Source organism: Mixophyes fleayi, chromosome 5 (genome assembly GCF_038048845.1).
Source record: "Mixophyes fleayi isolate aMixFle1 chromosome 5, aMixFle1.hap1, whole genome shotgun sequence".
Classification (NCBI taxonomy): domain Eukaryota; kingdom Metazoa; phylum Chordata; class Amphibia; order Anura; family Limnodynastidae; genus Mixophyes; species Mixophyes fleayi.
The window spans coordinates 235,782,755-235,806,532 of record NC_134406.1 but is presented as its reverse complement, the minus strand read 5'-3'; the positions used below and the strand labels follow the sequence as shown (position 1 = coordinate 235,806,532).

Sequence of the window (23,778 nt, the reverse complement as noted above, 5' to 3'; positions counted from 1 at the left end):
AACACAGGTTTTCCTAATAAGCACTGAAGTGATGACATCAGAACTCACCGATTATAAGTGACGCCATCAGATCTCACCATTTATACAAATACTATTTACAGGAGTTTTTACATATATTACCATTACTTGTGTCTTATACACTTACGAAGGTGTGAATAAATGAAAAATTAAATAATATCACAGCGGCTTATGTACTCATGTACTGTAAACATTATTTATCTTGTACAGCAAAATTTGCAGATCTAACTGTATTCTAAAATAATAACAAACATAATAATAAAATGTTTTATATTAGCATAAAGGTGTTGCCAGAGCAAATTTTTGTCCATAAACAAAAAACATAATTTGTAAAGCACATTTAGCAAACTGAGGTCAACATTTATGCTGGTAAAAGCTACCCTCTATCATTAATTGGAATTTTTTTCAGAAAGTTATTATTATTTTGTTTTACTGTGACATGATTGACTAGTATATCGCATGTAAAGTTAAGCCATACTTGCCAACTCTCCCGGAAGGAGGGCGGGAGGGTGCGGGGCAACGCCAATTGCGTCATTTTGGCCCGTCCCCGCGATGTACGTTACGTGTTTCTCGGGGGCGGGGCCAAAATGACGCGATTGGCCTAGCCCCACCGCCTCCCGCCCTCCAGTCACGCCCCCTCTCCCGGAAACAAGTTTCTGGGAGTAGGCAAGTATGGGTTAAGCTAGATATCGTTTTTGTAGCAAAACACAGTAACACACATGTTCCAATAAAAGTACATACATTAATATATATCTTACACAGAGTACCTTTAAATGAAAGACTAGCATAAGAGCAATATTGAAATATGTTGCCAAATCTGGTCATTTCAGAATTGCAACATAATTTAAGCGCAATTATATATTTAGAAATGTTACAAAATTACAAACAGAACTTGTATAAAGTATCTAATTTAGGACGTTACAAGTAATGAGTTTATTGAACTTTATTTCATGTGCCACTTCAGGTCAAAGATGACGATAACATTAAAAATTGGCAGTGTCCATTATTTTCTGTGCATCCACAGTATATCAAGGCTTTTGTTTCAAGATAGACTGATGTGTAATAACTGTTGCATGGTTTGTGGATATTTTATATTGCTCCTGTCCTGATCCTTGTTGAGGAGAAGGCAATGGTGTTTCTGGAGTTGCTAAAATACACATAAAATACGAAGTAGTTATTAATAAGTTCATAGTAAACAGAATTACATCAACATTGTTAAATGTAATTCCCACTTTATTTGTTGTAATCATCTCTGTGCAGTGATATGTTAATAAGCCTGCAATTAGTGAAGCCCTGTTATTAACCACTGTTTCACTCCATTAATGATCCATTAATTCATAATTCATAATTCATAAATCTGTGCAATTTATGGATAATAAAGTAAGTTATCTGATGGAAGATAAAGGCTCTTACTAAGTCTCATTTTTATAAAAAAATACACGTCTATAATTAAACAAATAATTAAAAAAACAATTAAATTAACTTTAAACTACTATCTGATGAAAACCTAAATGTAAACTAACAAATGAATCGATACAAAACAATGAATACACGTCTCTAAATTAAAAAAAATGTATCAGTAAGTTAAATAAACACTAATAAAGAAAGAATAAAACACTAAATAAAAACTTTGGAACACCCTCCCTAGCTATAACACACCAGCGTATACGAGTGATTCTCCGATTCACTGGTTGAAATAAAAAAAACACAAATTTTGGCGGGAGTCATGGATTATATGGCCAGGTTTAGGTGACATAGATAAGAGCAAATTCTTGGGGATTCGTAAGTCTTTAATAATAACATCGTAAGGGTTTGAGCTTAGTGATGCGACTGGTGAGACATTTACAGTATATAAAGGTGAGGTTCACTTGCATCACAAAAAGTAGCACTACTTAGTTACTCCACAATGACAGGTCAAACATTCACTTTCAGTGCAGAGTACAATACAATTTTCAAAACTGCCACAATAGTATTTTTATTGCTACATTTTGACACTTTTATCACTGCAACAGTTTTATAAATATCTTCCATGCAGCATATAACAATGAAATTAGCTAAATGAATAAATACTGAATCAACTTACTAAATATAAGATACATGTAGATATAGCTAAAAGAGACATCAGTAAACATAGCAATATCTATAGTTTACAACAAAAAATTGATGATTCTAGAAAAACAAACATTTGCCATAGAGTTTGCAGCAGGTTTGAGTAAGATCATTTACAGAATGATTTTTTGGAGGCAGCTTCAAGGACCATGAAGTGTTTGTTCACCTTGAAATGGACTAGACAGCCAAGTAGACCCACTGGAGCAAATAAAGAAGTAGCAGGTCCACATTTTTGAATTTTAAAAATGAGCTTTATTATGTAGGCTTCAATGCATCTTTGTTCTACTTTTTATTTTAGGTATCCTCTTGTGTTGTTCAATCAGTAATATTTCAGGTGGGTGCTGTATTTCTGAGAGCATGCAGCATGCATCTATAGAAAATGCAGTGAAGCTCTGTAGCATCTGGATTTAATATGTGCGGAAAATAACATATAGGTTATACACTGTGTAGGACAATAGGTATGAATTGCACAGGCAGATTTTAAATCAGTTCAGCTGAATTTAATATTTATTTAATAGTTTAGTGGCTGTTACATTTTATCAAATTGGACATATTTTAATACACTTAAGATACTCACCAATCTGTTCTGAGTGTAGCGAAGCAGACATGGAACTAACAAGTAGGGTCTGTCCCACTAGTGGTTCTTGAGATATATGGGCATGTGCAGGATGTTGTATATGATTAGACTCATTTGAAGATCCTGTTAAAAACATGAATAATTATTGGAAACATTCAGAATTGTAAATTGGTATATATGGCATAACATTACAGGGGCACCTACTTTGGTGTACCTACTTTGGATAACCCCTTCAGAGGCAAACCGAGGGGGGGTTCCTAGTGCCTGGAAACTCCCCTCCCAGCCTGGGGTACTGTAAGCTTGAGGTGGCTGCACCCTGCCATGGGACCAACCACTTTGCAGATTGTGTGCAGATTGTTTCTGTCTGCATTGTTAACAGCCATCTCTCCCCAACAAGTGTTGAAAGCAGCTAGAACAGGCAGGGCTGGATTAAGCCAAGGTCTAACTGGGCTATAGCCCAGGGGCCTCGGGCATCCAGGGGGGCCTTCAAAGTCCACAGCAGCATTATCGATCGGTCCGGGGGCGGGGGCGCCCCCAGCACGATCAATGCTGCTGAGCACTGTCAGTCCAGTCCTCCGTCCCCAGCGCTCAGTACTCTGCTTACTGAGGAGATCTCGCGAGTGAACTCTCGCGAGATCTCCTCAGTAAGGAGCATACAGCGCGCCGGGGACGGAGGACTGGACTGACAGGTAAGCGCTTTGGGGGAGGCCCTCACGGGGATGGGGACGGCGGGCGGCTCACAATGGGGGCCTCACGGGGGAATGGAGGTGCCCTTAGCCCAGTGGCCTCCATTCCCTTAATCCAGCCCTGAGAACAGGCAGGAGAGAGCAGGACATTCTGTCAACTGTTCTGACACACTCAGTCAGGACTGATTGTAGGGACAGTTGGGAGGTATGTCTCACTTCACACGGCTCTGCTTGAAAAGGGAGAGCTGTGTGCCCCTAACAGTAGTGTATGCAGCATTGCCTGTGTATATGATGGGGATAGGAAGAATTGGAGACCAGCCAGGCACTATCTAAAATTATAGCCACGCCCCAGAAGCATGCTGGCCATGCCCACTGGCGGTGCGGCATGAAAACCCCTCTCTACAAATCCTGCGTTTGCCCCTGGCCTTCTTAATCAAACTCCCACACAGGCAGCAAATAGGGTGATTGCCTTCCTTCAACCCACAGGTTACCTGATTCATGGAGCCGACATTTGACAATGGAGAGCTTAATTAATAAACTTCAGTAGAACTACTGTATTTTGCAGAGCTATAGAGAGCTTACAGTAAAATAGGCACAAAAAGTAAAGAGCCAACAATACATGGGGGCAGGATTGACCAATAAGGGTTTAACAAAAACTTATTTTTACATTTGACAACACAGAAGATAAAACATAATTTAATAGAAAATATCTCACGGAAAGTTCAGGATAAATATGACAGCTAAAGTACAAATCTGTCTCTAAACTATCAAATTCACCAATATTATTTGAATAGTTGGGTGATTTACCAGTGATTCAATATTAACTGTTAATAATAGAATATCACTGGTAATATTAGCTGGATGCAGCCTCGGACTGGCCTGCCGGCCAGCCGGGCTATACACCGGTAGGCCAGGGCGCGATTAAGCCCCGCCCCCTCCGCTGTTGGGGCGGAGCTTACCGGAGGTCAGCTATCATCGTGGGGGGCATAGGGGGCATGTGCTTTGGGCCCCCCTCTCTCCGAGGCTCCCCCCGCTGCCCGCATCAGATGATCTCCTCAGTAGTACAGCAGCTGCGGTGCTGCTGTACTACTGTCAAAAATGTCTGAATTGGAGCTTCTGCGCATGTGCAGCAGAAGCAGATTCAGGAAGCAACAACAAGTGAGCAGGTGAGTGTCAGTTTCACTGGACACATATTTATACAGTTAAAAACAAATCAATCACATATAAATAAATATCAAGAAGGCCCTTCACAGCATAGCATGTTTATTGCTTGATTAAATATGTTACCTATAGCAGTGAGAATATATATATTTTCTTGCTGCTATAGGTGGCTACATTTGACATATTTAATCAAGCAGTCAAGTAATAATCATGATATGAAGGGTCTTCTTAAATATGTATATACATGTTTATTTTTGTTATCAGCTATATCTCAATAAATATACACTGAACATTGATATTAATGTTTCATTAGTAAAGTAATGACATAAGCCAGCCACTTATATTAAAGCTTGAATGAGAATTTAGTGTATGTATATATATATATATATATATATATATATATATATATAAAGTGTGTGTGTAATCTAATTAAAAGATTTAATATAAGTGGCAGGCTTCAACAATTGCTTTACTATTGATTAATAAAATAGAGGATCCTCTAACATAGTCGCTGCATTATATAAGGGTATACAAACATAGCTACACACATACAGACATATATAGTCAAAATTGGTGTTATGTTATCAATGTTTATTTTTTTTATGTTAGTTTTAATGTGCGGTATCATTGCTAGTTTTAGTGTGCAGTATCATTGCTAGTTTTAGTGTGCGGTATCAGTTGTATTTTTAATGTGCGGTATCATTGCTGGTTTTAATGTGTGGTGTCAATGCCCATTTTAATGTGGGGTTTTGATGATTGTTTTAATGTAAAGTATTTTAGTTTGTGGAAGTAATGACTTTTCTTGTGCAGACAAGCTAGGTGAGCCCTCTGGGAGAGCTGTAAATGTCGTACTAGCGGGCTACAGGTGTCGTAATGCAGGATGTGTCAATGTTTACAGCATTATACCCAATGAAGACGCTCTTAATTTTAGATTATCAGGGGCCCCCTCCCAAAGCCTTAATCCAGCTCTGGGCGGCGGGGCCATTTCCGTCACAAACTCACTACCGCGCAGGTGTAGAGAGCCATGTCTGAGCTCTCTGCATCTGTGCAGTAGTGTGTTTTTCACTTCAGCAGGGGAGGAGTGTGCCATCTTCCTGGTATCACGGCCGCCCAGAGGAGCAGGATGCTGGAGTTTTCCACACAGGTAGGTGAGTGCCATCCCAAGCCAGCCAGCCTGTCATTTTTTTTTTCACCAGAAAGGAGCAGAGAAGCCCTGAGGGAAATGGGGGAATGGAATCAATACACATACTGCAGACCCCATCTAAATGGCACCTTATTATGAATATATATATATATATTTACCAGGTGTCCTTGTTCTTTACGTTGTGAGTTGCCCTCCATGGGCTGACCACACCCCCTTGACTGGCCACACCCACTCTTACAGTTGACCACACCCCAATGTAGTGGGCCCCTATCACTACATTCCCCGGTGGGCCCTTCATGCCCCAGTCCGACACTGGCTGGATGCGACCCAAGTCAGGTGCAGATTACGTCAGATTAAGAAAAAAAAAACAGGTCGAACCTATCGCAGGCAGTAATATAATATCATGCCTGATCTTAAATAGGCACACTGATTCCAGCACATAGTTCTCTATTTGACTGAGAATGGGGACTCTCGGCAAGACTTGGAACACTTATGTACAAATAAGCAACTGAATATACCATTACCTTTAGTACCACTACTCAAATTCGGTGTGTGTGTGTGTGTATATATATATATATATATATATATATATATATATATATATATACATATATATATATATATATATATAAATAATCAAACATCTAGAGCATTCACTTTGCTTTAGCACATACTAGTAACCTGTAGTATGTAGATATGTTGGAGGAGTTTTTGGTAACTAGGGAAAATGTCATTGGGAGTTTTATAATTACAAAATCAGGGTTCTGTTAACTGATTTAACATGAGCCACTAAACCAATGGTCCTACTTTCTTTAAATCGTTTACTTTGGTTCCAACGATCAAAACAATGAATTTTAGTTTTGAACTTTAAATTTGCTATACTTCCTCTTTCACAATAAGTACAGGTGTCTCTGGAAGAGATGAGTACACTTCCCCAATGTCCACCAAAAGAGGAGCTGCAGTAATAGCAATTCTGAAAGTTACAAACTCTAGAATGTATTAGGGTGAACATATTCAGTTTACTAAAGTTAATTATAAGAGGCTTTTTTGCATCCTGTTCCCCTACTTATTCCATAATTCTTGAAATCACACAAAATTAGAAGAATTAAAAAAAATTAAATATAATTTTACTAATTTCAAATTATTATATTTTATTATTGTCTGTTTTAACTGCAACTACAACAGCCATACAGAAACATATTTTCTGAATACATAGTAAATTCTGAGTTTCAAGTATTATTTACTTTATATACTGACTCTTCTGATTAGGTTGGAAACACTAGGAGAGAACTTATATATCCTGCATCCTTTATATATTTATGTAATGCTTTGTAGAGACCTCTGTATGTACAGCTCCCCTCAAGTATTTTAATCTCATATGAAAGGGCAATCCATTGTTTTTATTTAATTTTCATTATCTTTCTTTCAAATGCATCATAAAAATAATCAGTCTGGATTCAGTGTACAATATTATTATATATCCATACTGTGCATGACTTAGAATTTTGCCATTTTCATGTCTAGAACTTTTTACAATAATTTGTGTTTTGTGTGTTGTTAATTTTCAACAAGATAGATTTTGAGTTTTATGTGTATCTATTCATATACATTAATGATAAACAAATGTCCAGTTTTTGCTATTTGTCACTTCATGATTAATTAGTACATTTTGGAGATATTTATTGTGACAGTTCAAATTGTCTTGAACTTATTAAGTTTCTTTGCAAAAACTACACACAAATGCCATCAGTAAGATAACTCACCTCCTAATAACATCTCCTGGAGCAGATTGTCAATCTTAACTATTCCAAACAACTTTACAAATTGAATTTGTTCAATCATTTGCCAGGTAATACTCTGAAGAGTGGGCAGTAGTAAGAGAAGTTCTCCAAACCGTCCTCTAGAATCATATTGTCTGTCGTTAATGTAGTCCTCCAAACTAATCTGTACTTGATAGCGCATGTTTTTAATCTTCATTGGGTTACTGAGGCCTTTTGCGTCTGTGGAGAACACACACATATCCAGTATATAATACAGTGATTTGATTTAAAAACGTTTCTCATTTTGTATAAAGTAAGATAGATTATATTTAACGGTTCTACTATGATTTCCTTAGGTAATGATATAAACATTGTAGATTTCAAAACTGTTAATTAAAATGGGTTACTGAGCCAAGTCCTAAGGATCAAACAAAACCAGTGGTTGTCATTAAAACGATGACCATCTCACCGATACCAGATACGCCGACAGGAATACACCGAAGGTGTATTCCCCAGCGCACTGGTAATATTGACAGCTTTAAACAGTGACCGGATACCATGGCTACATATATAGAAGACAGCAGGTAAGGATGATGTCACTTTCATGCCGCAATTATGTTTGCTGTTCTTAAGCTGGTAATTTAAGGAGCCGCTGCCTGTATAATGTCATTTAGAAAGCCTAATACATTGTACAGGTGGTGCCTCCTTAAAATACCACCTTAAGAACAGCAAACATAATGTGCGGCATGAAAGTGATGCCATCCTTACCTGCCGTCTTCTTCATACGTCGCCATGGTTTCCGGTCACTGTTTAAAGCTGTCAGTATTACCACTGCGCCGGGGAATACACCTTCAGAGTATTCCTGTCGGCGCATCTGGTATCGGCGAGATGGTCATCGTAAAAAAGTACCCCACCCAACAAAACAGGTTGGAAGATGTTAGTGTTATATAACTTCAAATGTGAGAGTGGCTAACATTCTACTGTGGAGGCATCTGGACTTTCTTTTGCAGTTAGTAGAAGTACATCTTTTGGTCATCCAAACAGCCAGGGTACACCCACTTTATTCTCTGCAACACAGATTTCTATTTGCATACATTTATTTAGGAGCAATAATTTACCTGGATCAAAAAATACAATTGCTTTTAAGCATGCATATTCATTGTCATCGATCTGGATCTCCTGAAATGGCTGAACAAGTTCCTCAAAAATTCTGTTAGCTACACGACTTATCTCTATCTCATTGCAATTTCGATGGACCACATAGCTGTTCCCTAGAAAACAAAACACCAATATTAACATGTATGTAGTTTACAGCCACAAATCAACATCCAGTAAACAATAAGGTATAATTGTTGCAGATATTTGTAAAGAACATTGTATTGTGTAGAATATGTTATTACTAAAATATATTACACAGTAAATAGTTACAGTACATTACCTAAGAGTAAAATATCATTGAAAACCATGGAACGTTTTGTTACTCCAAGCAGAAGATGTTCTCCAGCATGTGCCCTCAGTAAAGCAACCTTGAAAATAAGAATAATGAAACATATGATATGTGAAATAAACTCAAACACTACTGTAGTACTGTGTTAGTCGGTAAAAGGGGAACTGAGTTACAAAATGATCTGCTAGTGAAGAGATTTGTTTAGTTAGCACCAGATTCTATGTATCATCATCATCATCATCATTTATTTATATAGCGCCAACATATTCCGTAGCGCTTTACAATTGGGGACAAACGTAATAAACTAATAAACAAACTGGGTAAAACAGACAAAGAGGTGAGAAGGCCCTGCTCGCAAGCTTACAATCTATGGGACAATGGGAGATTGACACATGAGGTTAAGTATACATTTTGCATCTTGGCCAGCCAGACTGCAAAGGTAGGGTGACTCATAAGCTAAATGATCCTGTCACACAACAATGTTATTCCGGGGGTAGTTGTCTTGTGTGAAATTGTGTAACAGGCTAAAGGTAGTGAGGTTAAGATGGTGGTTGAGGAATATTATAAGCTTGTCTGAATAGGTAGGTTTTCAGAGAACGCTTGAAAGTTTGTAGAACAGAGGAGAGTCTTATTGTGCGAGGGAGAGAGTTCCATAGAGTGGGTGCAGCCCGAAAAAAGTCCTGTAACCGGGAATGGGAGGATGTAATGAGGGTGGATGAGAGACGCAGATCTTTTGCAGAACGGAGTTGCCGAGTTGGGAGATATTTTGAGACAAGAGAGGAGATGTATGTTGGTGCAGCTTTGTTGATGGCCTTGTAGGTTAGTAAAAGTATTTTATATTGGATTCGGTAGAAGACAGGCAGCCAGTGTAGAGACATACAGAGTGATTCAACAGAGGAATAGCTATTTGCAAGGAAAATCAGTCTTGCCGAAGCATGCAAAATAGATTTTAGGGGTTTGAGTCTGTTTTTGGGAAGACCAGTAAGGAGGGAATTGCAATAGTCAATGCGGGAGATGATTAGTGCATGAATTAAGGTTTTAGCAGTGTCTTGTGTGAGATATGTGCGGATTCTGGAAATGTTCTTTAGATGTATGTAACATGATTTAGATATAGAGTCAATGTGGGGAACAAAGGATAGGCGTGAATCAAAGATTACACCTAGGCAGCGAGCTTGTGGGGTGGGATTTATGGTCATGTTATCAACAGAGATAGAAATGTCAGGTATGCTCTTGTTGGCGGGTGGGAATATTATTAACTCTGTTTTAGAAAGATTAAGTTTGAGTTGACGAGAGGCCATCCAAGATGAAATGGCAGAAAGACAGTCAGTTACACGGGACAACACAGATGTCGAGATATCAGGAGAGGATAGATAGATTTGGGTATCATCCGCATAGAGATGATACTGAAAGCCAAAGGAACTTATTAGATTTCCAAGAGAAGCGGTATAGATAGAGAACAGCAGAGGACCTAGCACCGAGCCTTGTGGTACTCCAACTGATAGGGGAAGCGGAGCAGAGGTGGCTCCAGAGAAATTAACAGTGAAAGAGCGATTAGAGAGGTAAGATGAGAACCAGGATAGAACTGTGTCTTGAAGACCTAGGGATTGCAGCGTTTGTATGAGAAGAGAGTGGTCAACGGTGTCAAATGCAGCCGAGAGATCAAGGAGAATTAGGAGAGAGTAATGGCGTTCAGTCTTAGCAGTGATCAGATCATTAACAACCTTGGTCAGCGCAGTCTCTGTGGAGTGTTGAGAACGAAAGCCAGACTGAAGAGGATCCAACAGGTTGTTTGCGGAAAGAAAGCGTGTGAGGCGAGTGTAGGCAAGTCTCTCTAGAAGCTTGGAGGGGCAAGGGAGCTGAGAGATGGGACGGTAATTTGAGAGAGAGTTTGGGTCGGAGTTTTGTTTTTTTAGAATAGGAGTAATCACTGCATGCTTGTATAGTGATGGAAAGATGCCAGTAGAGAGTGAGAGATTACAGATTTGAGTTAGAGGTGAAATGAGCACAGAAGACATGGATCTACCAATTTGCGAGGGAATAGGATCAAGAGGACAGGAGGTAGAGTAGGAAGATAAGAAGAGCGTAGAAATTTCCTCTTCATTTGTGGGGTCAAATGAAGAAAGGGTGTCAGAGGGTATTGGGAAGGAAATGAGCTGATGGCTTGTTGAGGAAGAGGATACCATTTCTAGTCTGATCTTGTCAATCTTGTCCTTGAAGTAGGAAGCAAGATCCTGAGCACTGATAGTAGATGGAGGGTTCGGGGTGGGAGGATTGAGAAGATGATTAAATGTATTGAAAAGGCGTTTGGGGTTAGAAGCCTGAGCATAGATAAGAGATTGAAAGTATGTTTGTTTTGCAGTGTCCAGAGCATTTCGATAGGAGTGGTAGACAGAAGTATATGTGAAGAAGTCATTAGAGCTTCGAGATTTACGCCAGTGACGTTCTGCTTTACGGGACAGTTTTTGAAGATTTCGTGTTGCTTTGGTGTGCCACGGTTGACATCGAAGTCGACGTGTAGTATGAAGTGTCGCTGGAGCCACTTGATCAAGGGCCGTTGCTAAGGTTAGGTGAAAATGAGGTACTGCCATCTCAGGGGATGAGAATGTAGAGATAGGGGAGAGAAGGTGTTGGAGAGAGGTGGAAAATTGTTGAAGATTAATAGAATTAAGATTTCTACGAGTATGAGGAGGCTTGGTTGAGTCAGACAGTAGAGAGGTTAGAGCAGTGGGGGTGAGAGTGTAGCTGATAAGGTGATGATCCGAGAGGGGGAAGGGTGTATTAATAAAATTAGAAACTGAGCATAGTCTAGAGAAAACAAGATCAAGGCAGTGGCCATCCTTATGAGTAGATGATTCAATCCACTGGGAGAGGTCAAGTGAGGATGTTAGAGAGAGTAGTTTGGAAGCAGCTTTGGAAGGTGGGTTATCAATGGGGATGTTGAAGTCACCCATGATGATGGTGGGGATGTCTGAAGATAAGAAGTGAGGAAGCCATGCAGAGAAATCCTCAATAAATTGTTGGTGTGCTCCAGGGGGACGATAGATCACCGCAACACGTAGGGAGAATGGATTAAAAATGCGAATAGCATGTACTTCAAAAGATGTGAACGTGAGTGATGGGACATTTGGTAGAACTGTGTATGTGCACTGTGGGGAGAGAAGTAGTCCAACCCCACCTCCTTGTCTGCCTTCAGGTCTGGAGGTGTGGGTGAGATGGAGGCCACCATGTGAAAGTGCTGCAGGTGAGGCAGTGTCTGATTGCATGAGCCATGTTTCTGTTATTGCCAGAAGGTTGAGGTTTTTTGAGAGGAAGAGATCATGAACGGAGGTAAGTTTGTTACAAACAGAGCGTGCATTCCAAAGGGCACATTTAAAGGACTTGGGAAGAGAGGGGAGACAGGTGATGTGTTTGAGGTTTGCTATAGAACGGTAGTGTTCTGATGTATGTGTGTGTGAGGAGTGTGGGGGACCTGGATTAGGTGATATATCACCAGCTATATATATATATATATATATATATATATATCTACATACACATGCAGGGGTGGAGGTGGAAATTTAGGAATGGCGGTTTTATTTTTATCTCTATTTTTTTTTTTTTTCTGCTTTTTTTTCTTTTTTAAAAAATTATATTAAGGTGTTATAATATTATAATATTTGTCAGTTCTCTCATTTCTTCATTTACTCGTATTGTACAATATTCTGAATCCTACATGTTCATTGTCTGCTTCTAGAACTTCACTCCCCCACTAATCTGCATACACTTATCCTTCCTGTTTAGCACATTTCAATCCCAGCCTATCTATCTACCCTAACTTATCCACAAGCCACTTATTATCTACCACATACACCATCTTACTCTAACAATCTCCTTTCACTCCCATTAGTACCTCTGTTCCATTTTACCATCTGCTCACACTATATATATCCTACCCACATCCACATCCTGACCCACAGCCATCCATTATACTTTTATTACTACTTCTCTCACAATTATTACTCTTTACCCTTATTTCTTATAATGAATCAGGTCACCACACACAGCATTCCACAGTGAAAAACAGATAAGTATCCATCATTTTCTAGTTTAAGTAAATGGAGGGCACTGTGTTTCTGATGCAGAGACAAACTAACTTTAACTGTATCTAAGTGCATTAGTAATTATCAAACCATGACAGCTCTTGGCAGCTGGGGAGTTCAGCATAAATCTCCAATGATAGGCTTAGGTAGCCTACCAGGGGATTAACAGCATAGCTTAGTTTAGGTAGGAAGCCTATCAAGGGAGTAACAGTATAGTTTAGTTTAGTTAGCCTATCAGAGGAGTAACAGCATAGTTTAAGTTAGGAAGCCTATCTGTGGATTAACAGCATAGCTTAGTTTAGGTAGCCTATCAAGGTAGTAACATCATAGTTTATCTTTGGCAGCCCTTTTAGGAGAGTAACAGCATAGCTTAAGTTAGGTAGCCTATCTGTGGATTAACAGCATACTTAGTTTAGGTAGTCTATCAAGGGAGTAACAACATAGCTTAGCTTAGGCAGCCTATCGGGAGAGTAACAGCATAGCTTAGCTTAGGCAGCCTATCTGTGGATTAACAGCATACTTAGTTTAGGTAGTCTATCAAGGGAGTAACAACATAGCTTAGCTTAGGCAGCCTATCGGGAGAGTAACAGCATAGCTTAGCTTAGGCAGCCTATCTGTGGATTAACAGCATACTTAGTTTAGGTAGCCTATCAAGGGAGTAACAGCATAGCTTAGCTTAGGCAGCCTATCGGGAGAGTAACAGCATAGCTTAGTTTAGGTAGCCTATCAGATGAGTAACAGCATAGCTTAGCTTAGGCAGCCTATCAGGAGAGTAACAGCATAGCTTAGCTTAGGTAGCCTATCAGGAGTAACAGCATAGCTTAGTTTAGGCAGCCTATCAGGAGAGTAACAGCATAGCTTAGTTTAGGTAGCCTATCAGATGAGTAACAGCATAGCTTAGTTTAGGTAGCCTATCAGGAGTAACAGCATAGCTTAGCTTAGGTAGCCTATCAGGAGTAACAGCATAGCTTAGCTTAGGTAGCCTATCAGGAGTAACAGCATAGCTTAGCTTAGGCAGCCTATCAGGAGAGTAACAGCATAGCTTAGCTTAGGCAGCCTATCAGGAGAGTAACAGCATAGCTTAGCTTAGGCAGCCTATCAGGAGAGTAACAGCATAGCTTAGTTTAGGTAGCCTATCAGGAGTAACAGCATAGCTTAGCTTAGGCAGCCTATCAGGAGAGTAACAGCATAGCTTAGCTTAGGCAGCCTATCAGGAGAGTAACAGCATAGCTTAGTTTAGGCAGCCTATCAGGAGAGTAACAGCATAGCTTAGTTTAGGTAGCCTATCAGGAGTAACAGCATAGCTTAGCTTAGGCAGCCTATCAGGAGAGTAACAGCATAGCTTAGCTTAGGCAGCCTATCAGGAGAGTAACAGCATAGCTTAGTTTAGGTAGCCTATCAGGAGAGTAACAGCATAGCTAAGCTTAGGTAGCGTATCAGGAGAGTAACAGCATAGCTTAGTTTAGGTAGACTATCAGGAGAGTAACAGCATAACTTAGCTTAGGTAGCCTTTTTCCATCTCTGTCACAAATACCATATTCCCCAGTAAGCCTGTGTTGAATGGGCTTACTTCATAATGTACTATATGTTTAATAATAAATAAGTGACTATACTTTAAACATAATTTCTTATTTGGGCATTCTGGTTTAATGTATCTACCATGGATCATGACCCACAGAATCCCCTTCTGCTGCCAAAATTGTAATACGGGCAACTGGAGAATGCAACATTTCATACATGGACTTATTCTATAAACTGTGCTTGTAAGGAACCTACTTGATTTCAATATACTTTGTGGGTCTCACATACTGAACGCAACATGCGTTTGATTTAAAAGACATGGAATTCGAACCATCGCACGTCTGAATTCAACAAGGATCTGAAGAAACATGTGCTGAGTAATTTTAGGTGTATGTATGCTCAGCTCTACTACATAAAACACTGCAAGATACGTCCAATACAGGAAAAACAAATCTGAAAAAACCCCTGTGACCTGTTGATAATAGGCATTAATGATAAAACAGTTTTTCCCCATGAAATACATTTATTAGAATGTTCTTAATGTCTACTGTAGATAAAATAAATTTTTACAGTTGCTCCTGATTGCAAACACATGTTATAGCATGCATTTGTGACTGTCATCACTAGCAATCAGGACTTAGACTAGCCCTGTATTTGGAGTAAGAGATATGGTTACAAAACAAGTACCTGGGAGATACCCAAGACTTGAACCAGACTTGGCTGCGTGCGCTTGAGTTTGGCGCACCTTTATTATACATTCACTGCAGGCAAATGCCCCTTTCCTGCTCTGTTCACTCCCAGAAATCATAAGCTGTATTAAGTGTCCTTTGTGTACAAAGATGATTTGAACATTGTTGTGTTTGTTGCATATGGTCCGATTCTGAGCATGCGCATAGTAAATTGGCTGATTATACACACAAAATGGTCATATATGGTCCTTGATGAATCAGGCCCTGTGACCTTGAGTTGCCCATGAAGGAGAAAGTCTACCAAAAGCAATAATATATGTCTGTTTTTTATAAAATAACTCAAGGTAATTCCAATCATTGCTCAATGAATCATTACTCCATGACCTATTTTTTTTTATTTCACATGCTGTCCATAACAAAATGGTAAGGCATTACACTATATAATATGAGAATTATTTTTACTGAAATTGGATTGTTAATGTTGTGTGTCTTGTTGATTCAAAGTGCCACCTAATTTAATCTATTTTCTTGTTTCTTACCTGATCGTCCAGAGGAAGCTCACAGAAAGCTGGGATGTATTTTGCCCACTCCACCAAGACCAGCAGTTGCTGCTTCATGGATTCACATATATCACTAATACTAGCAATTTTCTTTGTATTTATGTCAGTACTTGTACCAGAACTTGAGGTTGTGATCTAGCCATGTTGAAAAAAAAGGAAAGAAAATGAATAGACTATATTAAAATACAATTCACATGAAAAATTACCTTCGGCTTACACTGTTTTTAAACAAAAACCACAGAAGCAATCATCCAAATAATTGAAAAACTCTGCTGGCATCATGGATTCCTTCTCAACATGCATGAGACTGGACAAATCCTGTTCCTTTTTCATAGTATTGCTACTGAGCATATTAAACATAACTGTGTTGCTTCCTCACACTGTGTTACTATTCCAATGCAAAAGCTACACGAAAAAGCATTTTACTTAAAAGTATATATCACACTAAGTAACTTATTTTGAAAATAATAATGATGATATTATTATTATTATTATTATTATTATTATTATTATTATTTTGTTTTTATTATTATTAATAATAATAATAATAATAATAAAAATTACAATAACAATAACTAGTAAAAAAAATACCAAAAATAAAAGAGGAATGATTTGATTATAGTAGTAATTATTTGTATAATTTTGAAGCATCATTATTTATGCAATTTTCTAAATTTAAAAGGTATGCAAAATAATAATAATACTAGAAAAAGCTATGAATGCTTTCAATCTTTTGTATTTATTATGGCTTATGCTCAAAATAAAATTTCCCCCTTACCGAAGGCACATTATAAGAGCAAAAGTTGTTTCATTCTTTACTGATGTGATGAACAATAGAATAAGAATATAGGAATATAGAGTTTACTGTATGTTGTTGTCAGTTCCATTACTGACATTTCATGAAGCAGTGATTTTTTTTCATATAAAGAAAATAACTGCATCACTTTAATTTGAACTTGGTTTGAAATGATAAATTGAATTTTTATATACACAATGTAGAGCAATATAGATGAAATTTGGAGCAAGTAAAGACATAATGTGAAATTATTTATACCAAGCTATAGACCATTGTACCATAAATATAAAATATTGGAACGTATACCTCTATATTGTTTGTTAGTATGCATATGTGTTTTTACTAGATTGGACTCATGGAGAGAATAAATTATAAAACTTGTTATGAAAAAATTCACAAAAGAGTATGCTATAAAGTAAAAAAAAAGAAAGATATAAAGCAATATAAAAAAAAGTATGCATCGTTTTGATACAACACTACAATAAACAATTGTAGAACATTAGGTCTAATCAGGATGTTATTAAAATACGTTAAAAAAACACTAGTCACGAAGGTAAATGACTGAAAAATTAATTGTAAACGTATATTTTAAAATTAATCATAATTAAGCCAGCCAGTCAAAATCTTATGATAATAGAGCAACAATACATTCACAAGCAAAGTCAACATCTTTGCGCAAATGCCATTCATATATATGTCAGTTGGATATTTCTATATTTGTAATTAAAATTTTAGCTGAAACAATGTAATCATTATTCATCATTTAAATGTATGGATCTTTTGATCATTTCTAGTTAATATTAAATATATCTTCTTTATAAATAAATGCATTCTATATTTTATTGCAATATTGTACAAGTTGGGTGTAGACTGCAATTTACCTTCAAGATGGCTTAAACCATGTTATATCTCAAAATTGAAACAAAACACATAGTAGCATATTCAATTGTTGGCGTTACTGCCTAAAGTAACGCGGCGCGTGCACTATTACCGTCATTGTGCGTAAATACCGTTATTACGGTACTTTTCACACTGGAATTCAGCTCGCGGCTTAGGGAGCTGCGAACTGAACTGCGGCTTAGTATTACCGTAATAACAGTAATACTTTTAACGCCGCGGGGAAACTAAACAATTGAATGTGCCCCATAATAATTCTTCACTATATCTTGCAGAGGCTTGAACAGAGGCTCCTCGGGATGTTCAGTACCCCAAATATTGCTGATTTTTCCTTGTGTCGACAGAACCTCGCACTGAATTGAATTAACCCCTGGGGGTAAATATATCAAGCTGCGGGTTTGAAAAAGTGTAGATGTTGCCTATAGCAACCAATCAGATTCTAATTATCATTTATTTAGTACATTCTACAAAATGAAAGCTAGAACCTGATTGGTTGCTACTTGCTATAGGCAACATCTCCACTTTTTCACATCCGCAGATTAATAAATTTACCCCCCTGGTGTACAAAGATAAAAAAAAATAATGCCTCCCTCATTAAGAAATCATAATCCTAATTATTTTGAATTTTAATAAATACCTGAAATGTATACATATTGTTATGTCAATTGTAGTTCTATTATATAAAATAATTGTATTTAAATCTTAATGGTGATGGTGCTCTTTGCAATCACACAGGTTTATTCATAGCAAAAATCAGCTGTTATTACTTTGTAACTTTTATGCCCTTTTGATGCCAATGTAGTCAAATACATTAAGCACATCTACTGTATGCTCTAAAATGCTTTTAGAAAATGCATCAAATGTCATGCTGAGACAAACAGTAAAAACTCAAAATGTAACCTTTTTATATCTTGGTGTTTCCAAGTAAAGCAGGACTAAAACGCCTTAGACACTTTAGCAAATAAGTCCTATAAATCTGTATGAACACAAACATCATGTGATGTGAGTTTACAATATATGCATAACTAGATGCTTAATGAGGAGTGGAAATGAATGTCACATTATTTATAGTATGCCATGACAGGAAAGTCAATACCTTTTAATAAGGTTGCCACCATCCCTTAGACTTTATCATATATCTTATTAGTAATGAATTTTTGTTGAGTTCTTTATTTTATTTTCCCAACCACAATATGTTACTTGATTTACTTATTGCAGTGTTTTATCTGTTTGTTCTATTTTACAAATTATCCTGCAACATATTCACTGTAAATTGTCCTTCATTTGTACAACCCATTCCAAAGTGACTTTGAACAAGGGCAAAGGAATAGCAAACGGACCTGTCACACCCACAACAAATTGCACTGGTATTTTTAAAATGTCAAAGGAAGATGAACTTTCTTGACTATGGATGTGATTTATGAAGCAAAAAATAAGTGCAGTACAAAAGAGCTTGTTCTAGATATTAGTGTTGCATGACTGCTCTTGTACGTTGCGTACTGCTTTGCACAGCAAGAAGCCGTCTTTTGTGATATAGGATATATTTCCGTTGTATCATGAGTGGTTCAAGGATGATCTGAGTGTTCCTGTAGTCTTTATGTAACGGACCTGTTGACATGCTCCAGTACTGCTTGCCCAGCTTCTGCCCACTTCTAGTCACATGCACTTTTATCCATTCTCTCATCATCTCCCATACTGACTACTGAAACCTCCTGCTATCTGGCATTCCCCTCACTCATCTATCTCCACTTCAACTCCATCTTTAATGCTACAGCAAGCAGGGCTGTCTTTTCCATTGGGCATGCTGGGCAACTGCCCGGGGGCCCCTTGGGCACTGGGGCCCCATAGGCAGGGCTCTGAAGTAATAAAGAGAAAAAAAGAAAAAATCTTACTTTTTTCCAGTCATGTGGTGGCAACCCGGCTCCCCCCCTGTCCCCCTCCTCCGCGCTGCGCTCGCACTGAATTACAGGCGTGCCGTCATCACTCCAGACATTTTCAGTGAGGAGCGCAGCATGGAGGAGCCACAACGCGACAAAGAAGCAAGCGAGGAAGAGAGAAAAATGAAAAGAAGAAAAAAGAAAAGAAGGCGATAGAAAGGTAAGTAAAGGGGGACAAATAGGAGAATAATAAAGGGCACAGTATCTGATACAGGGGCATGGGAAGACCAGAAGAATGACAAAGGGGGCAAATAGGAGAATAATGGAGGGCACAGTGTGTGAAATAGGGTAGACATGAAGGGATACAAATCAGCAGATGTGGATGTAAGGGGCATATGGAGAGATCTAATGGACATATGGAGTGGTGTTATGGGTATGTTGGCCATTTATGACTTTTTGCAGGTAACAATAAAAAGAAACTTAATTTTATCGATAATTTACATTTTTATTCCTGTGAGTGGTTGTGTAGGTAGGGGCCCGAGTGCACTGCTTTGCCCGGAGGCCCATAATGTTGTTAAGATAGCCCTGACAGCAAGACTGATCTTCCTCTCTCACCACTCCACATCTGCTGCACCACTTTGCAAATCCCTTCACTGGCTCAATGTGTTTTCAATAATCCAAGTCAAATTACTCCCCCTTACCAACAAATCCCTCAAGAACACCACCCCTTAATACATCTAAAATCTCATATCAAAATACTCACTCTCCCACCTCTTATATCTACCTGCGCCTTATCTAGTCTAACTCCCGCCTACAAGACTTCTCCCGCGCTGCTCCCCTCTTATGGAATTCCCTACCATGCCCAATCAGGCTTTCCGACAGCCTTCAAATCTTTAGATGCTCTTTGAAAACTCATCTCTTTTTTAGAGCTTACCATATCCCCAATGATACTACTCACAATGCAACCTCACAACTGTCCCAATCTCCACTCTGAGCTCCACTCGCTCCTCTTGTTTCAGCTGTACCATCTTCCACTTAGAATATAAGCTCTCTCATGAGCAGGGTCCTTCATACCCTTTGTTTTCATGTCTGAATTTATTTTGTCTATCTGGTATGTCCCGGTTTTCCCTATTGTATGTAGTTGCAGAGCACCATGGTGCCTTACAAATCTATAACAATAATAATAATAATAATAATAATAATAATAATAATAATAATAATAATAATAGTAATAAAACACAGTGCATTTTTTATTGCCGCAACCAAATAGATGCAGTGCATGTCACAGATGTGCATGTTCCAGCTCATGCCCAGGTTGTTTTTGGACCACTGTTTAAGTGATTCTGTTCTTTTTATCAGTGATAAAGCAATAGATTCTAGGGGGTATGTTTACTAAACTGCGGGTTTCAAAAAGTGGAGATGTTGCCTATAGCAACCAATCAGATTCTAGCTATCATTTATTTACTACATTCTACAGAATCACAGCTAGAAACTGATTGGTTGCTATAGGCAACATCTCCATATTTTCAAACCCGCAGTTTAGTAAATATACCCCTAAACCTTAGTTGTCTGCTTTTTGTATTACTCTTAGCAGACCTGGCTTGTTTGTCTATGTTTATTTGCTTGGGACCTTGACCCTCTGTCTTATTATTACATTTTATACCTGACCCTGACCTTGGAATTAATTCTGATTGTTGCATCTGAGCTGCCTCCCTGACATAATCCTTTATTCACCAAGGATTCCCAGCAGCACAGTCCATCACTCTGCTGTGGGGATTCCTGCCCCAGGTTTAGCCAGTACCAACTGCTTAGTAGCATAGTAGGTCCACATCTGAGCTTGTCGTAATAAAATGACCTAGTTTTATAGACACCTCAGATATGGTAGAATTCAGTCCATTCAATTAGGTGCCGTTTGCTCATTCTTAAAACATGAGATACAAGAAGCTGGTTATGCATAGAAATGTATAGAAAAAATGTTACCTGCAGTAAATTTCTCCTTACTGTTTAGCTCTTAATCTGGGTCGAACAAGAACTTGATTAGTGGAAAGTTTGAATTAATTAGACAGGAGGTCCAAATATTTAGGTAAGCAGTGTTATGATGTGGTGTTTTTATCTTTGTAAGTTTGCTAACAATTAGTGCATAACCAAGAAAATTAAACAAATCTGGACACTGTGTCATTTTTATTATTTACTTCATAACAGACCCTTTATATGTTAACAGAAAATAATCTTTGTAATTAACTTGAAATTCTTTCCCCTAATTCTGCAGTGGTAGGAACTTGATTTATTTTCATAATAGTACAATGGTTAATGACTGTATTGTATCTCTAACATCTCTAAATGAACGTCACTGGTATTAGAAACAGTAGCAAGAAAAGCAGTAAGTAGGATAAATAAATATAAAACGTTACTGGCATACGTCACATTAAATGTGAGTAGTTTATGGTATAAAATAAAAACATTTTCATTCATAGGGAGTATGGGTCCAGGCAATGCATATGAAATATATTTAAGGAGCCACCGAAATTTTACACTAAATGAAAATAAATGAGAATAAAAACGCTATCCTGACAATATCACAAAAACGTTTGATAGCGATTGTTTTTAATATTTGTATATGTTTTATTCAAGGACAGTGGATGACCTAGATGTTTAATAGAAATGCATAACATAATAGCAACTTGACTCACTTATTTTTCTACTTTACAAATAATCTAACACATGTAATATAGTGAAGAGGTTTAATTTTGGCTTCACAGTTCACTCCTGTGAAACAACCTAGTTCATGAGCTTTGACAATAATGAAATCATTAAATGAAGTTGGATCCCTTCAATATACTACTGTCACACTGCATTACAGAAGCTGCCAGCAGAGGTCTCCAATAACAGTACTAACGCCCACTTGTACTGAGTAAATTATAAGAGCCACAGGCGACGGATCCCCATCAATTTACTAGTATAAGTTAAATGGACAATGTGTAGTCCTCTCCATAAGAAAAAAAGGTGACCAAGGGCTAGATTTATTAAACTGCGGGTTTAAAAAAGTGGAGATGTTGCCTATAGCAACCAATCAGATTCTAGCTGTCATTTATTTAGTACATTCTACTAAATGACAGCTAGAATCTGATTGGTTGCTATAGGCAACATTTCCACTTTTTTAAACCTGGAGTTTAATAAATATACCCCTTAGTCTTTTAACTCAATGTCTCAAAGAAGTTAATTTTAGTCATTGTGAGTTGTGTAGCTTCCACCAATAGTGTATCTAAAATTTCTTGTACATGTTTTATTGATATTGATATACATAGATTTTGCCATAATTTATGTAGATAACCATATGGAGACTATAGGTGTAAGTTGGTCTTATCGGATGCTAGTTTGAAAACTATTTCTTATTTATCTCTAGCTCATTGCCAACAATAAAAAAACATGAATTTCAGAAAGTCACATAAAGCATTTATGGAGGTTCCAAAGTGCTTTTACTTTCGCTGACCTTGAATGTCTACAAAGGAAAGCATATTAAACTTTAACAAACTAGTCTTTAAGCAAGCAAACAGATATAAAGAGTACAGGGGAAGGTGATATTTTTTTGTGGCCAAAAATATGCACCATTCGTTTTTTTTCAAATAAAGAATTACAAATATTCTAACAATTCAAATATAACTGACATGTAGTTCAAATAAATTACTTTGCATGTAAATTTTATCCCTATTAGTAAGAAACATTTGCTCATGCTTAGTTCCATACTAGGGATGTCTTCTTTGAATACAAGTTTTACTGCTGCATGCTTAATTATAGTACAATAAACATGCACTTAGTTCTAAATAAAAAATACCTACCATTCTAAAATTATTATAATGAATCTGCTCCACCGCTCCTGTTATTTACATGCATTGCTCCAGAATTCAGGTAGACTAATTTTCTGCGTACTAAAACCAGAGTACTCTGGGGAATTTATTTTCTATAGTGAATGCTGCCAAGAGATTCTGCACCCACCAGAGACAGATTTTAAAGAGCACCTGTCACTTTAACATAGTGTACGAGAGTCTCTAGATAAGTATTCTACCTACGCCAGTTGTTATTGTTTGTGTGAGATGACATGTTGTGAAAATGTTGTCATGTGTCAGAAACCAGCACTCTTCTGTTCAATCACAGCTTTGAGGCGAGCCATTTAAAAATAGCCAGAAATCAACAGTAAGATTGGTTGGAAGTTGCTTTCTGCATATGTTTTGTCTGAACATGTACGTTTAGTTAAGTAATACTTATATTAATATAATACAAAATGGATTTATGCTATTGAAATTGACCTCCCACAATGTTTATGCATTTGTCTTGGTCAAAGTGACAGCAAAAATTGTCATTACGTACTTAGGCATATACGCAGTTATCAATCATTTGTATTGTTAAACACACATACAATACATGCAAAGTTATGCCTACTAACTATTGTTTTAAAACTT

The 23,778-nt window shown here is 37.7% G+C and overlaps 1 protein-coding gene across 1 annotated transcript in view; it reads right to left on the bottom strand.

Annotated features, from left to right (window-relative positions):
- Positions 1-640: 640 nt before the first annotated feature.
- Positions 641-23,778, bottom strand: part of HNF4G (hepatocyte nuclear factor 4 gamma) — a 107,332-nt gene continuing 84,194 nt past the window's right edge. Inside the window, exons 5-10 of the mRNA XM_075211387.1 lie at positions 15,731-15,886; positions 8,894-8,981; positions 8,574-8,726; positions 7,459-7,695; positions 2,705-2,827; positions 641-1,165 (exon numbers count right to left, since the gene is read on the bottom strand). Of these exons, the coding sequence (XP_075067488.1) occupies positions 1,047-1,165; positions 2,705-2,827; positions 7,459-7,695; positions 8,574-8,726; positions 8,894-8,981; positions 15,731-15,886 (876 nt within the window). The 3' untranslated portion in view covers positions 641-1,046. The remainder of the gene's footprint in view (positions 1,166-2,704; positions 2,828-7,458; positions 7,696-8,573; positions 8,727-8,893; positions 8,982-15,730; positions 15,887-23,778) is intronic.